The 19,035-nt window shown below is 44.3% G+C and overlaps 1 protein-coding gene across 1 annotated transcript in view; it reads right to left on the reverse strand.

The window, feature by feature from the left end:
* Window positions 1-19,035, reverse strand: part of LOC139056245 (ribosome assembly protein METTL17, mitochondrial-like) — a 54,899-nt gene that overhangs the window by 22,250 nt on the left and 13,614 nt on the right. The window contains exons 7-11 of the mRNA XM_070534312.1: window positions 17,567-17,661; window positions 12,978-13,048; window positions 9,054-9,161; window positions 2,911-2,979; window positions 1,123-1,167 (exon numbers count right to left, since the gene is read on the reverse strand). Of these exons, the coding sequence (XP_070390413.1) occupies window positions 1,123-1,167; window positions 2,911-2,979; window positions 9,054-9,161; window positions 12,978-13,048; window positions 17,567-17,661 (388 nt within the window). The remainder of the gene's footprint in view (window positions 1-1,122; window positions 1,168-2,910; window positions 2,980-9,053; window positions 9,162-12,977; window positions 13,049-17,566; window positions 17,662-19,035) is intronic.

Below are 19,035 nucleotides of genomic sequence, written 5' to 3' on the forward strand. Positions count from 1 at the left end.
ATGACCTTTTTTTTCTTTTCCTATTGTATGATGCTATAAGATGCCAACGGGAAACTGAAATGAGATCGAGCTGGGTGGGCAACACCGGATGCCACTGGAGCAAAATGGTATGCTCCCAACATGCTGCATACAGCAGGGAACGGAGATGCATTTGGTTTATCACTTCCTACTAAAAGCGTGCAGCACACTTCCAAGATCACAACGCCCTACACCCTGAAAAACAGATAGATGAAGGTGCTTACAGTAATAGGTTCGGCGGCAATAACAATGAATGCGCCATGCGACGACCAGGGAGGAGATTTGCTGGTACGCGAATAAAAAACTGAGTGCACGCCAGCATTTTCATGGGAGACAGGTAGGTGAATATTGTGGAGAAATGGATGTGGTGGGCCGCTACATTTCTCAACCACTTGCACCTCACGCCTTTTCTTGTTTACATGGGATCTAGCGGCCGGAAAACATATCATATGACCGCAATCTGCAGCAGGAAAGAGTGGCGCATTTGAGTTATTGCCTATTAAAAGTCTGCAGTATGCTTCCAATGGCGCCACGCACTGTGAAATAGATGGGCTAAGATGCTTATCACGATATGGTTCCCGGCAATAGCTGTGACTGTTCATAGAACAATCTGGGAGGTGATTTGCTGGTGCCAGATAAAGAAAGTGAATGTGTGTCAATGTTATCACACGAGAAGTGTAGCTGCGGCAGGTGGCTACTGTTCTTGATTGCGTGCGCCTCACGTATTTTCTTGTTTACTCTGGATCTAGCAGCTTGAAAACGTAGCATGCAACTACAGTTTGGCAATGTACTGAACGTTGGTGTGGAAAGATTGTATTTTCCGGGAACATATGAACCAGTAAAATATAAGCATAACTCTACTGGGTCATTATGTTCGAGCATGAACAATGGCACCAGGAAATTGTACGTAACAAGATCTTATTAATGACATTCTACAGTATTACCCTGAAATTAGACAGCTGCTAGTTCTGAACTGTGACAGTTCTCTTCGCAGTCTTCTTACTGGTACAGTTGTTACAGCTTCTCACTGATGTCTAGTGAGGCTCAGAAAACGAAAAACATGTACAAAGGCCAAAGCAAACTTTCCAACTGCCTGTTACTTACAGGAGCCAACACTTGAGCAGGTTCTTGACCGCCATCCTTGCTGATCTGAAGAAAACAACATGCCAAGTGTTAGCATGTACACTTAAAAGAACTCATTAAAAGGAACCCCAAGAACTATTCTGAACCCAATAAACAAACTACTTCAGCATAGACAGATGACGATGCCTTGAGCATCCCAACCAAATATCACTTCTTCATACAGCAGCATATGCATGAACACACTAAAAAGGTGGCCTGCTTTTTCTTGCTGCCGTCTGAAATTACCCCCTTCCCCTAACAAAAATCTTTCGGGGCCACCGAACTGACTGTACACAAGCCAAAATGGATAAAAATGGACTTCCTTCGATTAAATGCAGTTTTCAAAATGGATACAGCCGGGTTTTTATGGAATGCATAATGCGACGTGTGCACGTGTGGCTAAATCAATTCTGCACCTGTTTTGAATCCAAGAGGTGCGGTGCTCAATCCAGATCAGTGTAACCTTTCTGTCACAAAAATGGCCATCGTGAGCGCTTCTCTTTTTATGTGATTATCTGGAACATCCCTCACCAGTCCCATGCCTCCAACCCCACCCACTGACGCACCGCATGCAAAAATGCCCAATGCACGAAAAATAAAATGTGAATTCACTTCTCTCGCCTTTCGCACATAACACCTTATACAGTAAAACCTCGTTAAACTGTACCCGCTTAAACAGAAGTTTTGTTTTAAATGTAGTAAAGTCAAATCCCCGACTCAGCGGCCATTGAACATAATGTGTTTCGTATCCGCATAAACCATACCAGCTTAATGCTTATGTATCGGCTAACATGTGATGTTTCAACTTTTCATCGCGCAAACACGGCGGTGTGCCTTCTCCGTCGGGCAGACCGGTGGAACAACAAGCTTCAGAGATCGGAACAACGGCCTCCAAGCGCCCTGTGTGTTCGTGCACAAAGCCACATCAACATCAACATCATTTCTGTGGCGTGCCAGAGAGCGTTGTGGCATTGTGCATGCGAGGACTCGCGTCATGCCGAAGCTTGGATGAAAAAGACTCCGGATGCTCAGCATAGAAGAAAAATTAGACATTGTTCGTGCTATCGAACATGACACGAAGAAGTCTGAGCTGGCACGCGACAGGGATCTGCTGTTGACTACGGTGTGTGGCATTTGGAATGCAAAGAAGTTGCTCGGCAGCACTGCTGCGACTGCGAAGGGATGTCCGCTATGAGGTTCCACTTTTCGCCATCGTTGCCTCTGTTGTTGCCAAAGTGTCGGCTAGCGACAGTGACAAGGACGACACAGAAAGCTACAGCACGGCCGATACAGGCTTGACAGTGGCAGAAGCTGCGCGTTACGTCAGCCTCATGAACGTAATCGTGGCGACGAGAACAGCACCCTGCAGTGAAAAAGGCGCCCCGCGACTTCTGCAGTGCTACTGCACGCGTGCATCAAGAATTCATAATGCCAACAAGGAATCTGCCATGCCAGTGTTTGCCGAGAAGAGGGGGCTTGCTGAAAAGCTGGCTCTTAGCATCAGTGAGTTTGAGGCTGCTGTTGTTGCTGCTAGGCCGCTGCGGCATCAAACGAAAATAACACTTTTATCGCGCGAAGTGAATAAATACTGCATGTTTTTTTTCCCCCTTTCATCACTCTCTCTCTGAGTTACGTTGTTGACAGGTAGTGGTCGATCTCATGCTATTTCGGTTGGCACTGCCGTTTAGCACACACTTTTTCCGAGCTCCAGCCAACTACGGTTTAACAAGTTAGGTTTCACTGTAATAGAAAGGCAATAGGAAGACTAACCATCAGTATGAAGTCACGTGCTTCAGCAACGGCCTTATGTCCAGCTTGTGTCCCATTTTCAACAAGAACCTGTCATAAAAAAGAGAGGGCATAATGGCTATCTTGAAGATTTACACAAGTACAGCAGCCATGCATCTTGCATAGGCTGAAAACATTCGTATGCCTGGAAATCATGTATTTCAACCACTTGAGGTTTACAAATAGAAGTACAGACTAACACTGCAAGAAATACTAAGTTGCTATTTAGGAGCAGAAACTGTCCCTACTTACAAACAAAGACCACAAAAGTTTTGTACACAGGGTGACCCAATCATAAGATGTTGACTAATGCTAATGGTGTGTTCATGCTCATGTAGTTACTGTATATACAAAATTCTAACATGAACCAAAAAGAACATGAAAATCACCTACAAGCAGACACAAAACTGAAACTTGTGTTTGTGGTGTTAGCAATGTCAGAACCAGTACCATCTCCACTGTCATTACAAGACGATTACAGTGTGTACAGGTAGACAATGGTGACACGCTGCTTACATTATGAAAGATCATTCGAAAAAGAAGCTATTTTACATGGTAGCATAGAAAGAAGTGCATCACATGTTTTTGGCATACTATTTTTTTTTCATTTGGTCTCTATTGTAAATATTACCTGTAAGACTTCACCTCTACAAATCCATTAACCACTGCCCAATCGATCAACTTTGGCACCAGGTGACTTGCATGAGGTAGGAGCCGAGATTGGTGACATCTCAGCATCTACTTCAGAGGTGGTGACGTGCAATACTGTAGCATGCAAGCATGAGAGTGTGTGCTTTGCAAGGAACCAGTTGTTCTTTACCGGTGGTGCTGTTGTCCACTGTGAGATCCCGCTGCTGTCGTTAGCACCAAATAAATACAGAGCTGGAGGAATAGCTGATCTCTGCTGATAATTTTCTTTTTAAGTACTCTACCTACATTCTAGTTTTTAATGTAAATTTTACCACCTGATGTTCTTTGGTGTGCCCCTAAAAATCTAAGTACAAGAGCATTTTTGCATTCAGCAACCATCAGAATGCGGCCGCTGTGACAGGGAATTGAACCTCCGTTCTCATTCTAATGTTGTTTGCTTGTGGTGTGCCAAAAGTTTTCAATGGGAAGCTATTTGTTCCATGTCAATATGTCGGAGTGTAATCCTTGTTCCACAAGTAATTGCTACTTAAATCGCTGCTAGCGGAGACAAAAATAGATAGAAAGCTTGGTATTGGCGTGATAATTCCACTTATAGTTGAAGAGACTGAAGAACTTTTTCAGCACTACATTCGAGAGACATCCAAAAATTTTTCAAATCTTTATTCTTTGAGGTACAGTGCTGAAATCTTGTACATATATGTAATGATGTGTGCTCATTTCGAATATAAGGTCTATTTCCATTTATTGCCTTTAGTTCAAATTTTATGCAAGCTACTTTCAATTATCTTCTGCAAAGATTTGAAAAATATCTGCTCCCTAGATTTCGCTTGTTATGGTATCAATGGCTTCTGTATCTTTCAAGGAATTCAATACGATAGACCTTATAGCTCTGCCTTACCTAAACAGAAGTCGTGAGGTATTGAATTTGAAGCACAACAAAGTGTTTTTCTGGTGACCAGCTTTGAAGCCTCGCAACTGTTCTAGGTAAGGCAAAGCAATAAAGTTGGTGTTACTCTATTCCTTGATTCATAGAGAAGCCATTGGTGCTCTGTTTAGTGAAACTTCACGAACAGATATGTTGCAAACCAATGCAATAAATTATTTAAAGGAAGCTCGCATAAAATTAGAACCAGGGGAGATAAATAAAATTGGACTGCATATTACAAAATAAACACATTACATTACATACACTTGAACCTTGTTATAATGAAGTTAAAAGGGAATCAGAAATTACTTTGCTATACCAATTACTTCCTTATATTCATTACTGCAGTATATGCATGCACAACTTTAAACATGCATAGAAGACTAAGACTACGCGGCCTGCCGAACCACTGCAGAGCCCCTTATGTAATGAAAATTAAAGAAAACAGCAGCCAAAAAGACTCTCCGGCGTGTGCAACACGCGATTTTTAGGACCCGATACGACAGCCATTGCTTATGTGCCCTTATGTTCCGATGTTATGATCTTTCGCTTCCACTTTCCACTTGGCTTGCTATATTGTTGTAAAACCTGTTGAAGTAGTAGAACCTTCTTCACATATTTTGGAAAAAACTGCGAGAAAAACAGTACTAACCGAGAAAACGTACGATCTCAACTAACTAGAAAAGGTTTGACAGACTCAACTATTGTTGAGAGCTACGTAATGTGAAGCGTCGCATGGATTGTTGTGGCACAAGATGCCAACGCGCATTGAATTGGTGGTGCTCAGGCAGCCCAAGGCGCATTTTGTTTTCCCATTGTGTGCTGGTTTAGGAGGGTCACAGAAAACTGAAACAAAATCGAGCAGGTGGGCAACGGCGGATGCTGACAAAGCAAAATTGCCTGTGGTTTGGCTCTGGTGAACCATAGTTGAATTGCGAAAGCAAGAGCTGCATGACTATGCTTGTGGTCTCGAGTTTTCTTGCACGTTCTTCCTCCGTTTCCTCGGTACGTCGCCTATGCAGCGTCTCATTCTGACGCTCTCGAGAACTCAAAGCAGTCTCTTCCGCAGCTCAAGATTCACTCCAGGAGGTGGCATGACTTCTTCTCTCCGCATCTTCGTTATGATGCTTCTCGACGTGCAGCGTGTTCTTCTGGTGTCTCTTGAGCGTGTTGTCTCTTCCTCGCTCCGTTCTGTCGTTGTTGCGTCTCTTTTGCGCTCTCCGTAAGGTCTAAATACACTGAGGCGAAGCACATATATATATACCCCCTTCAAAGCAACACCTCCTCTCCCTCTACCCCAGCGGAGCACATCTGATGGAGCGAGCGGTGACACCATCTGTTGGAGTGCATCTGTGGCATTGCTAGGCAACGACGGCTCAAGGTCGTTCGTCGGCCATAGTATGCAGGCACACGGCTGCCTGCAAACAGCATAATGAGCCAAAATGGCTCGCTGGCTGGCATAGTAAAGCTTTCGCTTTAAGACGTGGTCACCTCGCGCTGCCTACGGAAGAGAATGGCCGCACATTTGGATTATTGCACACTAAGAGTGTGCATGCAGGGTGCTACCAAAGACACTATGCACCATGCGCTGTAAAACAAATAAGTGAAGATGCTTATCTCAATAAGTTTGGCGGCGACACTGTGAATGAGCCATGCAACGACTCGGGCAGAGATTTGCTGGTACCAGAATAAGAAACTGTGCACCATCGTTTTTACGTGAGACAGGCGGCTATATACTGTTCTCAATCGCGCTTGCCTGGCGCCTTCTCTTGTTCAGATGGGATCAAGCAGCCGGAAAACGTATAGAATCGCCATTTGCAGCAGGGAATGACAGCACATTTCGATTATCGCCTGTTAAAAGCGTGCGCTACGCTTCCGATGGCACCACGCACTGTCAAAGGCAAAGATGCTTATTGCGATAGGATTGCTGGCGATAGCTATGAATGCCGTGTGCGATGACACTGGAGATTTCCTGGTACCGAAATGAGAAACTGAGGGCGCGCTGGCATTTTCACGTGAGATGGTCGGGCGAGTATTATGGTGAAGCTTTTGTGATGGGCAGCTACATCCTGTTCTCGAACGCGCGTGCCTTGCACATTTTCTTGTTTACGTGGGGTCTAGGACAGGTATCATACAATTGCAGATTGGCAACATACCGTATTAACACGATTGTAAGTCGACCACTCTTTTTTAATTTGAAAGTCTGAAGTTGGGGGGTCGACTTAGAATCGAAACCAAAACATGGCCCCGCCAAAAAAGAGAGACCAACGGGAGCTACAACGCAGTTACAATTTTATGTTTGCTCTATGATTCTACCCATATCTTTTCATTATCCCGCGTGTTTGTTCACTTTTTGGAAGGGTTTTTCAGCATTTATGAGAGTTTTACAGTGCATGCAACACTCATGGGGGGGTATCGATAGTTGATGGAAGCGCCGCTGTTCCCATTTAGGGCGGCACCCTCAGAACGGTGGCGCTTGCGGGGAGTATTGGTAGTTCGTAGTAAAGCAGACACTGCTCGTGGTTTTCTCATTCTCTGTTGAAAGGCATTGGCATTGGTTTGACTCATTCCACTTGACTGCCAACTACGTGTTACTTATATGCTTCCTCAGTCATCATGAGTGCTTCAGGCCCACTAATCATTCGGCACTAGTTCACAGCAGCGTTCAAGAGGGCTGCCATGCTTTACGCCGAAGAAACAAATCACTGCGCAGCGGGCCGCAATTTCGATGTTTCTGAACAGGTGGTGTGAGAATGGCGATAGCAGCGAAGCAAAATTTTCACCTGCTGACGGCAAGTGAGAAATTTCCCACGTGCCAAAGTCTGGACGCTTTCCGGAGCTGTAGGCTAAGCTAGCGGCGTGCATGTACGTCGCTGAAACGCGTGATCGGTCCCTGCCAGTCAAGTGCGACATGGTCATGAAACAAGCCTGGACCTTCGCCTTAATTTTAAGGCCTTGCTCCGCCGTGAGAACAAGTGGCTGGCAGCAGAAGACCGCAAAATTGTGCCAACTGGACCTGTCAAAAGAGCCTCCCTGACGGCTGCGTGTGGTTGGATGCATTCGACGTGGGCTGCTGTTTCACAAGATGTCCTGGTGCGGTTGTTTGCCAAATGTGAAATTTCACTGGACCATGACGCGAGACCATAGCAACGATGACGATGGCAGCACTAGTGAAGACCAGTAGTCCAGTGACCATGTCAGTTACTAATAAATTTTCGTTATTGAATGTGCCCTCGGGCATGCTATGTTCTTTCTTTCTTTTTTTTTCTGTCACGCGATATGGGTAGGGGGGTCGACTTACATTCGAGTAGACTTACAAGCCTGTAAATACAGTATGGAACATAGGTGCCGAAAAATCTTGCTTTCCTGGAACGCATGAACCGGCAAAATATGAGCGTAACTTTATTGGGTCATTTCTTGTGTTCTCAACTGCGAATTTTGGCGCTGGAAAAATGTACGTAACGGGAATGTATCCATGAGGTTCTACTGTATTCGTCCAACAGAGCTTGGCAGGGCACCAGAAACACGGGCGCATTCGGCCACTGAAAGTGAAACTATTCAATCCGCAGATTCTTTAATGGCCTCATGGCTCTCTTGCGTGAGCGCGTCAGCTCAAGCGGGTTTCACGCAATCTTGGAGGTCACACCTAGCTGTGTCAGCACAGTGCAGCATACTGCAGTGTGAGAGAGAAGTGGAGGCACTGGTTTTAGCATGCCACGAGCAAGCACCATCATCGATATGCGGTGCAGCTAGGCACGGCCTCTCAGGTTGCGATCTCGGAGCAGCTACGTGTCGCAGCAAGAGAGGTGCACTAAAATAAGAAAGAAATGCTGCCTGTGCACATCCACCGGTAGTGCGGCAGTGTGGCATATTTGACATGAGAACACTGAACTGCCGCACCGAACGAGATCGGAACCCAGTGAATGCGTTATGCTCGGAGTGCAACAGTCAGTATTCTTTATTTTGGAGACCAATCTAGCTCGCTATATCTATTGGCAGACTAATTTTATTTTCTTAAAACAAGGTTTAAAATACATGGACTCTGTAGGGATTTCAAGGGAAATTGCATATAGTAGTTTATTATATCTATTATTTTCTTGCATCCCGTTTCGTTATCACAAAGTTCAAGTGTATATGTAGAAGTTTGCACCACTATATATCTCAAAGAACAATTAATTTTTTCGAAGACCCAGCTCCCCACTTAAGTCATATCACCATTCTGAAGTATTAATAGCATGTGTGCATAGTAAATTACCCAGTTAATATCTCAACACTGCTGTGCATTACGTCTTCAGATGGAAGTCTTGGCTCGATTTACATTTGCTGCAATCTAGATGGTTCCATGAAAGGCAAACGTAAAAAGATGCTCTAGAAACTGATACCGATGTAGAGACACACGAGCTATTGACCAACGAAAGCAATCAGTAACAGTGGCACCTGCTCTACACAAAAATGCACGAGGAAAAACCTTTTATGAAAACAGATCACATCTAGAGATTGATAATGGTGTTCACAACTCAAACAGCAGCGACACAACAGTGATCCGTACCAGTAGGCCGTTAGTCTTGCCCCACAGGCTGGCCACTGTTTCGAGCCTTTGTACAGCATTGGGTAACTCCATGAGCGAGAATGCACTAACCACGAGGTCAAAGGCGATCTGTGGAAGAACAAATGACAAGTAGATCCCACTAATGTTGACCAAAAATGTTAACTCTAAAGAACTTAAAATAAGTTACTCTTATTACCTTATACAACGTAATACAAAAATACAAAATACAACCTGATTACCTCTTTTTAATCATGGTTACAAACAAGCACATGAACAGAAGCAAGTGATGTGTGAGCAACGAATGCCAAGCAGTCAGTCTCAGCATGTCATGGAAAAAATCTATCCGAGCTTGTTACACAGTTAAATAATGCATGATTACTGCGTTCGAGCACTCTGTCTCAGTTTTACCACTCAGGAAGGATAAGCAGTTTTTCTTTGGAGATGGGAACCTTTATAGCATTTGTGCGAGCACATGTGCTTTTGTATGTGGGTCAGTAAGTGAGTAAGCAAGTTAATGAGTAGGTGAGTGAGTCTGTAAGCATGTCAGTCAGTAGGTGAGTGAGTTATTGAATATGAGTATGTGAGCAAGTTCGTGAGTGGGTAAGCAAGTTATCATGTCAGTGAATCATAACAACTTGTTCAAAAAAAAGTTATTTCAATCCTACGAGAAGACGGAGCATTTGAGCAAGTGCAGACAGTTTGTGGTAGTACTACCAGCTTTGCGATTTTGACCTGTTGCTTCTTGCACTGTACTGACTATATCTGGCACAGTCAAACTACTACCTGTCACCTGTCCTAATAACAGTGGCATCACCCTAACAGACACTTGGCACAGGGGATGTGACCAACTGTCTTGTTTTAGGTGGAATCTCCAACATTTACAGCCACAGAAAAACACTGCTGTCCTGACTGCACAGTGTTCCGTCCTAATTTCGGCATCCGCACTGTGAACAAAGCTGGGGTGAGACTGCGCAAGCACCTCGCTTTACAAACGGTCACTTGCATGCCCATGGTTTGCCGATGTGCTTTTGTCAGCAGTGGTCAATAAGGTGAGGCAGGAATGCCAATTAAACACTGTCTGCTCAGTGATGTAGGAGGCAAAGCGACCATTTGGAAAGCACGATGCTTGCGCGATCTCACCCTTGGAATACAGTTTGGCAACTGTGTAACTGCTGCAATGAAAGTTTTGAGGCTAAGTAACTTTGCAATATGTAAGTGCACTTATTCGTACCATGTGCGCCAATGTTTATTATTTGCATTGTCATGTTAAGAGGAAGCTCTAGCTCAAGGGCAACTTGGATTTCCCTATTCAAAGACATGTAAAATGCAGGTGTGCTTTTATGAGACAACTGCTGGACCTATTTGAATTAAATTTGTTGCATTTGAGTGAAAAAGTTAAATTATAATGAGCTTTTTAGCTCATTATATTTCTCAGAAGTTCGAATTAGAACCTGGAATTTTTCACGAACTTCCCAGAAATTACGGGTGTACGAATATAAAAATTTTCAAATACGAATCGAATACAAATACTTAGCTTCCTATGTCAAATAATGATATACACATGCATTTATTAGCAAGTTGGGTTAATTTGTTATGTTGGAACATTGCAATTGTATTGTCAATGTTAAAAAACTAGACTAGTAAGCCGTTACACTAATAGATTGTGTATTTGGCTCATGTTAACTTGGAAAATTGAGTACTTCCCACTACCTATCCTCGTCGGCCTGTGCCTTAAAATACCGCATCAAATGCCCATAAATTCGGAGGCATTTGACTCTGTGCCAGACATCACTCATTACACTTGCTGTCAGCAATAAGCTGAAAATTGGGGATGGCACTGCCAAAAAAAAAAATGAAAGGAAAAAAATCACCAATGATTACGGCACTGCCTAACGCGAAATTTCAGCGCAGCTCTATATGTGTTTTCATTTCGGTATACTATAGTGGCTGACGCGGACAATCTGTCTCTAATAATTTTAATTTAATTATAGGGTTTAACGTGCCAAAACCACTTTCTGATTATGAGGCACGCCGTAGTGGAGGACTCCGGAAATTTCGACCACCTGGGGTTCTTTAACGTGCACCTAAATCTAAGTACACGGGTGTTTTCGCATTTCGCCCCCATCGAAATGCGGCCGCCGTGGCCGGGATTCGATCCCGCGACCTCGTGCTCAGCAGCCCAACACCATAGCCACTGAGCAACCACGGCGGGTGACAATCTGTCTCGAGTGGCGCGTTGCAAATGGAGCGAAGTGCGGCGTGACTGCCTCGCTAACAGTGAGCGCGGCCACGATTCACAGCAGCCGCCACAGGCAGACCTCCGCTCACGCAGCACGTTTCCGCACAGACGACGTATGCTACTCTGGCGCCATCTCGTAGCCTTCGTCACTGCAAAGTCCGTCGTGCGCGGCACTACGCATTTCTTCTCATGTTTTCGTCATACCATCCTCCTACCTTTCCTGCTCGCATTGTTTACGATAATCCCCTCTTTCATCTCCCGCTGCACGCAGCGTACGCTCTCACATTTTGCTGTGCTCATTCAATCGGTTAGGAGGTAGGACGCCGAGGCTTGCTGTAGGAACGCGCAACCAAGAGCTGCGCTCTAAAAGTGCACTCTCGCTGTCTGCAATCTCGTGCTCGTTGCTACTGAGAGGCTGGTTTTCCCGCACAGTTTAGCCGTTCAGTGGATAAGTGAGCTTTCCACGTTAAATTTCGCTAGCGGCACAAAATCATCACAAAATTCAGCACAACATAGTGCCAACATTCTTAGATTAGATAGAAACCAATTCTAAGAACCGTGTTCACTCCTGCACGGCTAGAAATATATTACATTGGATTCCATTATTCGTACCCAACCAAATATTGGAACATTGTCGAATATGTATTTTCAAATCGAATACAGATATTAAAAATAAGATATCAAGAATATTTGAACTTTTCGACCATTTACACAACCCTACAGGAAGAAATTGGCAAGTTGAAAAATATAATTCAAGCACAAAGTTTACAAATCCTGAACTCTGCACCAAAAGCAGATATTGAAGCTCTGTAAACTGCATCTGCTACAGCAGCTAAAGCAAACAAATGTGACATCCGGATTTATATCATGTTTACGAAGGCTATGCAAAAGCCCTACTCACAAATTAGTGGTATATTTCAGAGTGATGTACAATACATCAATTTTGTCCACTTGAGGACTACCATTAGGTGCAGTTCCCAGAATTGTGATGTCCTTACATACTACTGAGTTACAGAGTCGAAAATGTGGTATAGTCAACCTTTTTTCTTTTTAGTTAGCAATTTTCAACAATTCAACAAATGAGCAATATGCTTCCTACAGTCACTAGATCTTAACATTTTCTTTCAAATGTAACAAGCCATATAAAGATTGGTGCAGTGGCTGCCAAGATAAATTTCTCTGTTCCCATGTATTTATATAGGAGTGGCCAAGCTGAATCTTCCTCTTAAGTTAGTATTCTTGTAGCCCTCAATGATTGCCTAAACACTTTGCTAGTTTGCTTGCTTGTTTGTATGTTTGTTTGTGAGCGAGTGGTTAGCGAGAATGTGAGTGAGTGAGAGACAGTGAGTGAGTGAGTGAGCGAGCAAGCTGTGGCGACAGTGGCTGTGCAAGTAAAAGAGTGGGTGGGCGAGTTGGTAGGTGAGTGAGTAATAAAGTGAGTCTTAAGTGAACAAATAAACAAGTACGTGGTTGGTATGGAGGGTGAGTAAGTACTAGAATGAATGAGCGAGTAAGCGAGGCCCTGCAAGATCATTTTGCCACAAGTTGTACAAAACATCACATGCGTGCGCATGCACAAAAAGAAACTGCAGCTTTCTTGCATATTTAGTGCTGTGTTAATACAACTGCCACATCAAAGTGGCGCAAGAAACAAAAGGCAAGTGGAAGAGTGAGGGAGCAATCACCTTATCAGTGGCTGGAAGAAATTCTCGCTGAAAGAAGGAACGAAACTTCACCTGTCCATTGGCGTTTCCACCTACACATTGAGAATGCCACGTAGTATTTGAGTGTTGCAGAGGGTACCATGACAAACACCAAGCAAGTTAATTAAAGTAGCCATTCTTATATCTAACACAACATTTCAACAAACACACTCAACACTTCAATGCATGTTTGTTAAACAAAAGTGCAAAAGTAGCAGCATACGAGATTAGCGAGCCACAGTGAGTGCTAAAATGTACCAATGCTCTGCTTCCACGTGACGCTTTTCTGCATTTTTGCGTCATGACACGTACACTTTCATGTGCAATCAACTTGATTTTTTTCGCACCTCTAGTAGGTGAACAAGCTTGCATTTTTGCAAAACTAATAGTATTTGTCTCAAAAACACTCCAGAAATATTAAATTAAATTCCTACTTGGTCTTTATTATTCAAATTTGCTTAGAAATTGAAAATTTGTTATTCACACACCCCTACTTTTCAGCTACGGCCGGGATAACAAGTATCTAGCTCTAAGCCACTTAGTAGTCCACTTGAGGTTGCCTGTTGTGCAGATACGGTTGCATTATGTCGTACTTACAGTTGGAAGCTGTGTTGGGTCAAATTTTTTTGAAATCTATGCAAAGTGAGAATAATTCTACATGGCCTGATGACTGTTCTGAAGGCTACTATGTTGGACATGAGCATGTTTAATAAAGATTCCCCCAGTAATCAGGGCATCACTCACATGAACAAAGTGTCAAGACTGAATGAGTGTGCGAGACAAGAATAAGCAGAGCAGTGCTGCTGCCGCATGTGCCTAAAGCGTCCAATGATTTTTGGTTCAGCATGTCATATTTAATATCAAAGGCCATAGATCTAGACTGAGGAACTCGCAATAACACATAAATGCACAAAAATATTCTTGAGCAATTCCATTCACTGTAATGCAGTGCATGCTGGCCATTCCATTTCCTCTCTAGGTATTGCATGCCGTATATCTAGACTCTATTGAAATGCTTTACACACAAAAGCTTATTCTTTATTTTGTTTTATGTATATCCAGTAAAACTTCGTTAATTTGGATTTCACGAAACTGAAAAGATGTCTGAATTAACTGAATGTTGAATTATCGACGGTATAGATACACAAATGCTTACAACGTCAACACACTTTTATTTACTGAAAGAACCAGCAAATCCTATTTCTATTTTCCACAAGATTAATGCGGAAGCTGCAATTCTCATCTTTCTCGTAACTGATTAGCACTTGCAGCAGTGTGGGCCTTGCGACTTCCTTCGTAGCACGGCTGCGGTGTGCATCTTCGTGAGACACGCTTTTTCACTACTGCGCACATTGTAATTATTCTTTGCCAGTGAGCAGGTCATGAACAGATTGTCCGTTCATCACAAAACAGGCTTGCACCGAGTCAAAACGAAATTACACTTCGCAAACACAGCGGATGAAACCACGGCCGCTATCAACGCAATTGTGGACAGTGACCTTGCGGTTCTGAAGGCGCATGGTTGACGCGCCCACCAAGTCTATACGAAACTATGATTTGCGGCAACAACTGCGGACGAAGCCAGCGTTGCTATCGATGCAATTGTGGATGGCGACTACACAGTTTTGAATGCATGCGGCCGACACGCGCTTCGAGTAAAAACAAAACTGCTGTTTGACGCAACCTCTGCGGACGAAACCGCAGGTGCTATCAACGCAATCATGGATGGTGACTACGCAGTTATGAAGCCACGTGACCGACATTGTGTTATGAACGGTGGAGGTATATGCACGAATATAGGCGTTAAAGGCGAAAATAGGGACGCAGCATTCCAGCGTTGCCATCATTCACGTACAATTTCAGCTGATGACTATGGTGATTGTCTGAGTTATTGGATGTGTGGTCTAATACATCAGAATTAAAGAGAGTTTGATTGCATTAAGTAATGCATACACCAGCCGCGCACAGAGGACAAGTTCGAAGTATGATTTTCCAAATTAACCAGAGTCGAATTAACCAAGCCAATTAACCATTTAAGCAAGTAACTCATGCCAGCGGAATTGTTCTTAATATAGTGATCTCAACCTTAACACTAAAAGCCCGCATCGCCTCAACAAGCGGGATTGTGGTGTGTCTTACAAGCTCTGAAGTCCAACATGTCACACATTCTTTGGTAGAAATGGACCGTGCAGAAGCAGACCCCTCTATATGATTACACTGCTCTAGTGCGGCGGTTGCTCTTCGTCGTGCAGCGCGTGATTTGAGAGGTGCGTTCACAAGGACATGCATGTAATTCAACCATTTCGCCATTTGTACTCCCTGAAGTTTACATTTATTTTCTCAGTACAGTCGCCGACTGATTTTTCAGACTCCAAAAATTCGGACATGTTCGATTATTCGGTCTGCTTCACGGCACCGCCATTATTGCCATAGACTATAATGTATAACAACTGCCGAAAGTTCGGACACCTTGCAACCTCTCGTTCGATTTTTCGGACACTCCTTGAGCCAACTCAATTAAGAGCACCATGCCCCGACTCTGACCGGTGCATGGTTCGACTTGCTGAACGCAATTTTTGTTTTGAACGGAGCTTCCTTGCTGCCCCACGAAGTGGCGCTACTGCAAATCCCCGCTCATCGTCATCGTTTCTGCCTGGTTCGTGGCTACAGCCATTGCTACAGCAGTTCTGTTTTCAGCTTAGTAAGCCATGTCAAGACAATCCAGCCGCTGATTTGTTTGTTTCTTCGTGCACGACGCTGCGAGTAGGCAACGTTTTTTGTGTGTGCAACTGGTGTCGGCGTGATGGCGCGGTGATGTTTGCTTCGTGCGCTGTGTTGACGTTGCGGTGATCCAACGTGGCATACAGAAACATCCATCAAGTGTCTAATTGCGCCTACAGTGCACACACAGATTGTGCTGGGGAATGCCGGCAAGTGGGTGCCGGGAGGCCTAGGATTTATCGCCTTCCGATATGCTCCCTACTGATGCCGAAAATGTTCTGCCGAGCATTGCTATTCCGGACACCGTCTCATTTGACAGTTTCACAGGTGCTGACACTGCTGTACTGACATGTGCAGGACTCAACAACGGTGAGATCATTCGTCAGGTTTCTGCTGCACCGCTGGACTATGACTCCGAGTCGAAAGATGACACACCATGTGCTACGCTGCCGTCGCATGCGGAGCACGTACAAGCAGTGACTGCGCTTTCAGCCGCCTATAGTGACCGTACGACCCTCTCCGAGATTCAGGCTTATCTGATTGCACGTAAACGGATCAGCGTGCAATGGCACATTTACGATTTCTTCAAGCCTACTGCCAAGCCCGAATAAGTGCGCTGAACTAAAGGATTTAGTTTTTTTTTTCTTAATCTTCTTTTTCGGACACCTGTTTATTCGGACATTTCTGCAATCCCTGTGAGGTCCGAATAAACGGTCAGCGACTGTATGGGTCTGTTCGATTCGCCTGCACCACTGTGAACCATTTCACGGCGGTTCACGAGAAGTTCAGAAACTGTGCAGCTCGATTCCGGAGGTGCAGGCCCAGCGAAACACTCGAAACGAATGCAAAGGTGCAGACGCGGTGTAGACGTTATGCAATCTCAGACTAATGTGCATGGAGTGCTAAAGTTTGAGAGGTCCTGAACTGCAGGTATGATCGGTTTCTGGGGCGTAAATACACACTACAGTTGCGTAGACACATCACACGTGTGTAAGCGGGCTTTTTACGGTGCTCGCGCCCGTGTGCTGCGTCGTCTGCTGCGTCGCACCTGTATGCCTGCACCAAGTCGGCACCGACAGTGGAGCGGGTGCAGCAAAATCATGAACCAGCCCTGCACCTTTCCTGCACCTTTTGAAACGAACGTCGTGGTTCTGCGGGCGTGATTGCTGCACCGCTGAAACGAATGGCAGGGTGCCGCACCTCGTGAACTGGTTCAAGTGGTGCAGGCAAATCGAACGTACCCTATATCTTCATGGTGGTAGTGAAATTTCAATGTACTGAAATCATGTATAACCACATTTAGTTATACTGAGGTTTTTAGAGAGCTTTAGCTACTTATTCAGTGATCACCCTCTGCAGACTAGTGTTTGTAGATGAGTGCTACTGAATGATGAGTGCCACAGTCTGAACGAAGCGTGACAGTACGTCCACTTCGCTCCGTCATTGTGCAGCCGCAGGGAAGGGCACATCGCTCATGTCTCTGAAGACCTTATAACACACTTTTCAATCAAGGCACCAGCCCTCTTGCCTTAGCTTCTGGCCTCTGCATGGCTCCCCCTCGCTCTCACAAGAAATCGCATCACCTACGACCCTCAGCAGCATAGGCCTCTCATGCACCATCAAAACTGGGACAACAGGATGATGACTATTGCACCAATGCACCTCGGCTGTCCGTACAGTTGCCGTTGCAGAAGGAAGCGAAAGTAGGCAAAAATGCAGTGAAATATGTCCTGAAACTGTTTGCGACTTCAAAAAGCCTTTGTTACTTTCATAATGCGTGCAAGAGGTGATACACAAGTAGTGTTTATGACCTATAGCAGTACAAATATTATAAAATTGCAAGTACCTACCTGTGGCGAGTAGCCTTGCCAATCCATGCATTTCATTTGAGATGTCGATGCTGAAGTATTCCTGGAAGTATTTAGGCCAGATACTTCTTGCAGCCCTGTTGAAGAGGAGAAAAAAATCATTACAATAATGTTTTCCGTGAAAAGCCTGATAATGCTAAGGCATGCCTGCTCCTCTAGTGTAATAGCAAGCAGCAAATACCAAACAGCAGTAAACCTGTGTAAGGTAAATTTGCTTAATTTATTACAGCCATCTGTGAGAAAGCAAGTAAACTTTTCTTTTAACCCCTTAACTGTGTTATTATTCTTACAATTTCTGTGCCGAAACTGCTTACTTCTTTAAAACTTGATATCGAATATTTTCCTCCCAAAAAGCAAGTTTTCTATGTCTAAAAAAAAAATTCAAGCGCATAAAAAGTCAAACTAGCATAATAAAGTTTATTGCTCATAAAAAAGGAGGCCAGCTACGTGCTGGAAATTAACAATAAAAAAACAGTAAGAGCGCTGCTCGGAAAGTTTTACCATTCTGACAAAGCCTTACCGGGTACGTCCAAAAACGGAAATCAAGGAGGCTTCATGGGGATGTCGTTCACGATGATGCACTGCCAGTTATGCGCAATGGCAATGGTGTCTTCCGAGCAGGCTTCTTCATTAATAAAGGGAAAATGAGGCGTCCACCTAAATGTAGCAATAGCTACAAAGGGAACCCATATGGGTTCCTTGAAAGAAAAGCCTCGCAGTTGAAGATAAATTCGTCCTGGCCTGGGACTCGAAGCCCGGACCACCGCCTTTCTGGGGCAGCCACTCTACCATCTGAGCTAACTAGGCGGCTAACAGATGGCTAGCCGCCTGGTTACGGCTTCGGGTTCTTGACTAGGACAAATTTGTCTTTAACTACGAGGCTTTCTTTCAAGGAACCAGTATGGGTTCCCTTTGTAGAAATTCCTACGATTAGGTGGACGTCTCATTTTCCTTATTATTTACGTTTCTCCACCTTGCGGGTTTCCACAGAACTGTTATGTCAAACTATTGCCTTTGCTTCGAGTTGTTGACAAATTCGACTTCGCCCTGCCATCTGCTAGCTGCCTGGTTACAAGTTCAAGTACTGGACTAGGACAAATTTTTCTTCAACTGTGAGGTTTTTCTTTCGAGGAACCCGTATGGGTTTCCTTTGTAGCAATTGCTATGATTAGGTGGACGTCTCATTTTCCTTTCATTAATTACCTCTCTCCACCTTGCGGGTTTCCGCAGAACTATTACGTCAGACTTCTTCATCTGATGATTTGGTAATTTTGAAGTCATCGCTATCGCTTTCGTTTACAGTAACAAACTGTGGTGTCTGAATCATTATCGCCCTAAGAGCTGGATGATCAAAAAAGGCTTCTTTTCCGCAACAATGGACCAGAAACACATGCGTCGCCTCCACCAGACGCCATGTTTTGAAAGAAACAAGTGTTGCCCTCTGCGATGAG

The sequence above is a fragment of the Dermacentor albipictus genome, chromosome 2, assembly GCF_038994185.2.
Source record: "Dermacentor albipictus isolate Rhodes 1998 colony chromosome 2, USDA_Dalb.pri_finalv2, whole genome shotgun sequence".
In the NCBI taxonomy this organism is placed as follows: domain Eukaryota; kingdom Metazoa; phylum Arthropoda; class Arachnida; order Ixodida; family Ixodidae; genus Dermacentor; species Dermacentor albipictus.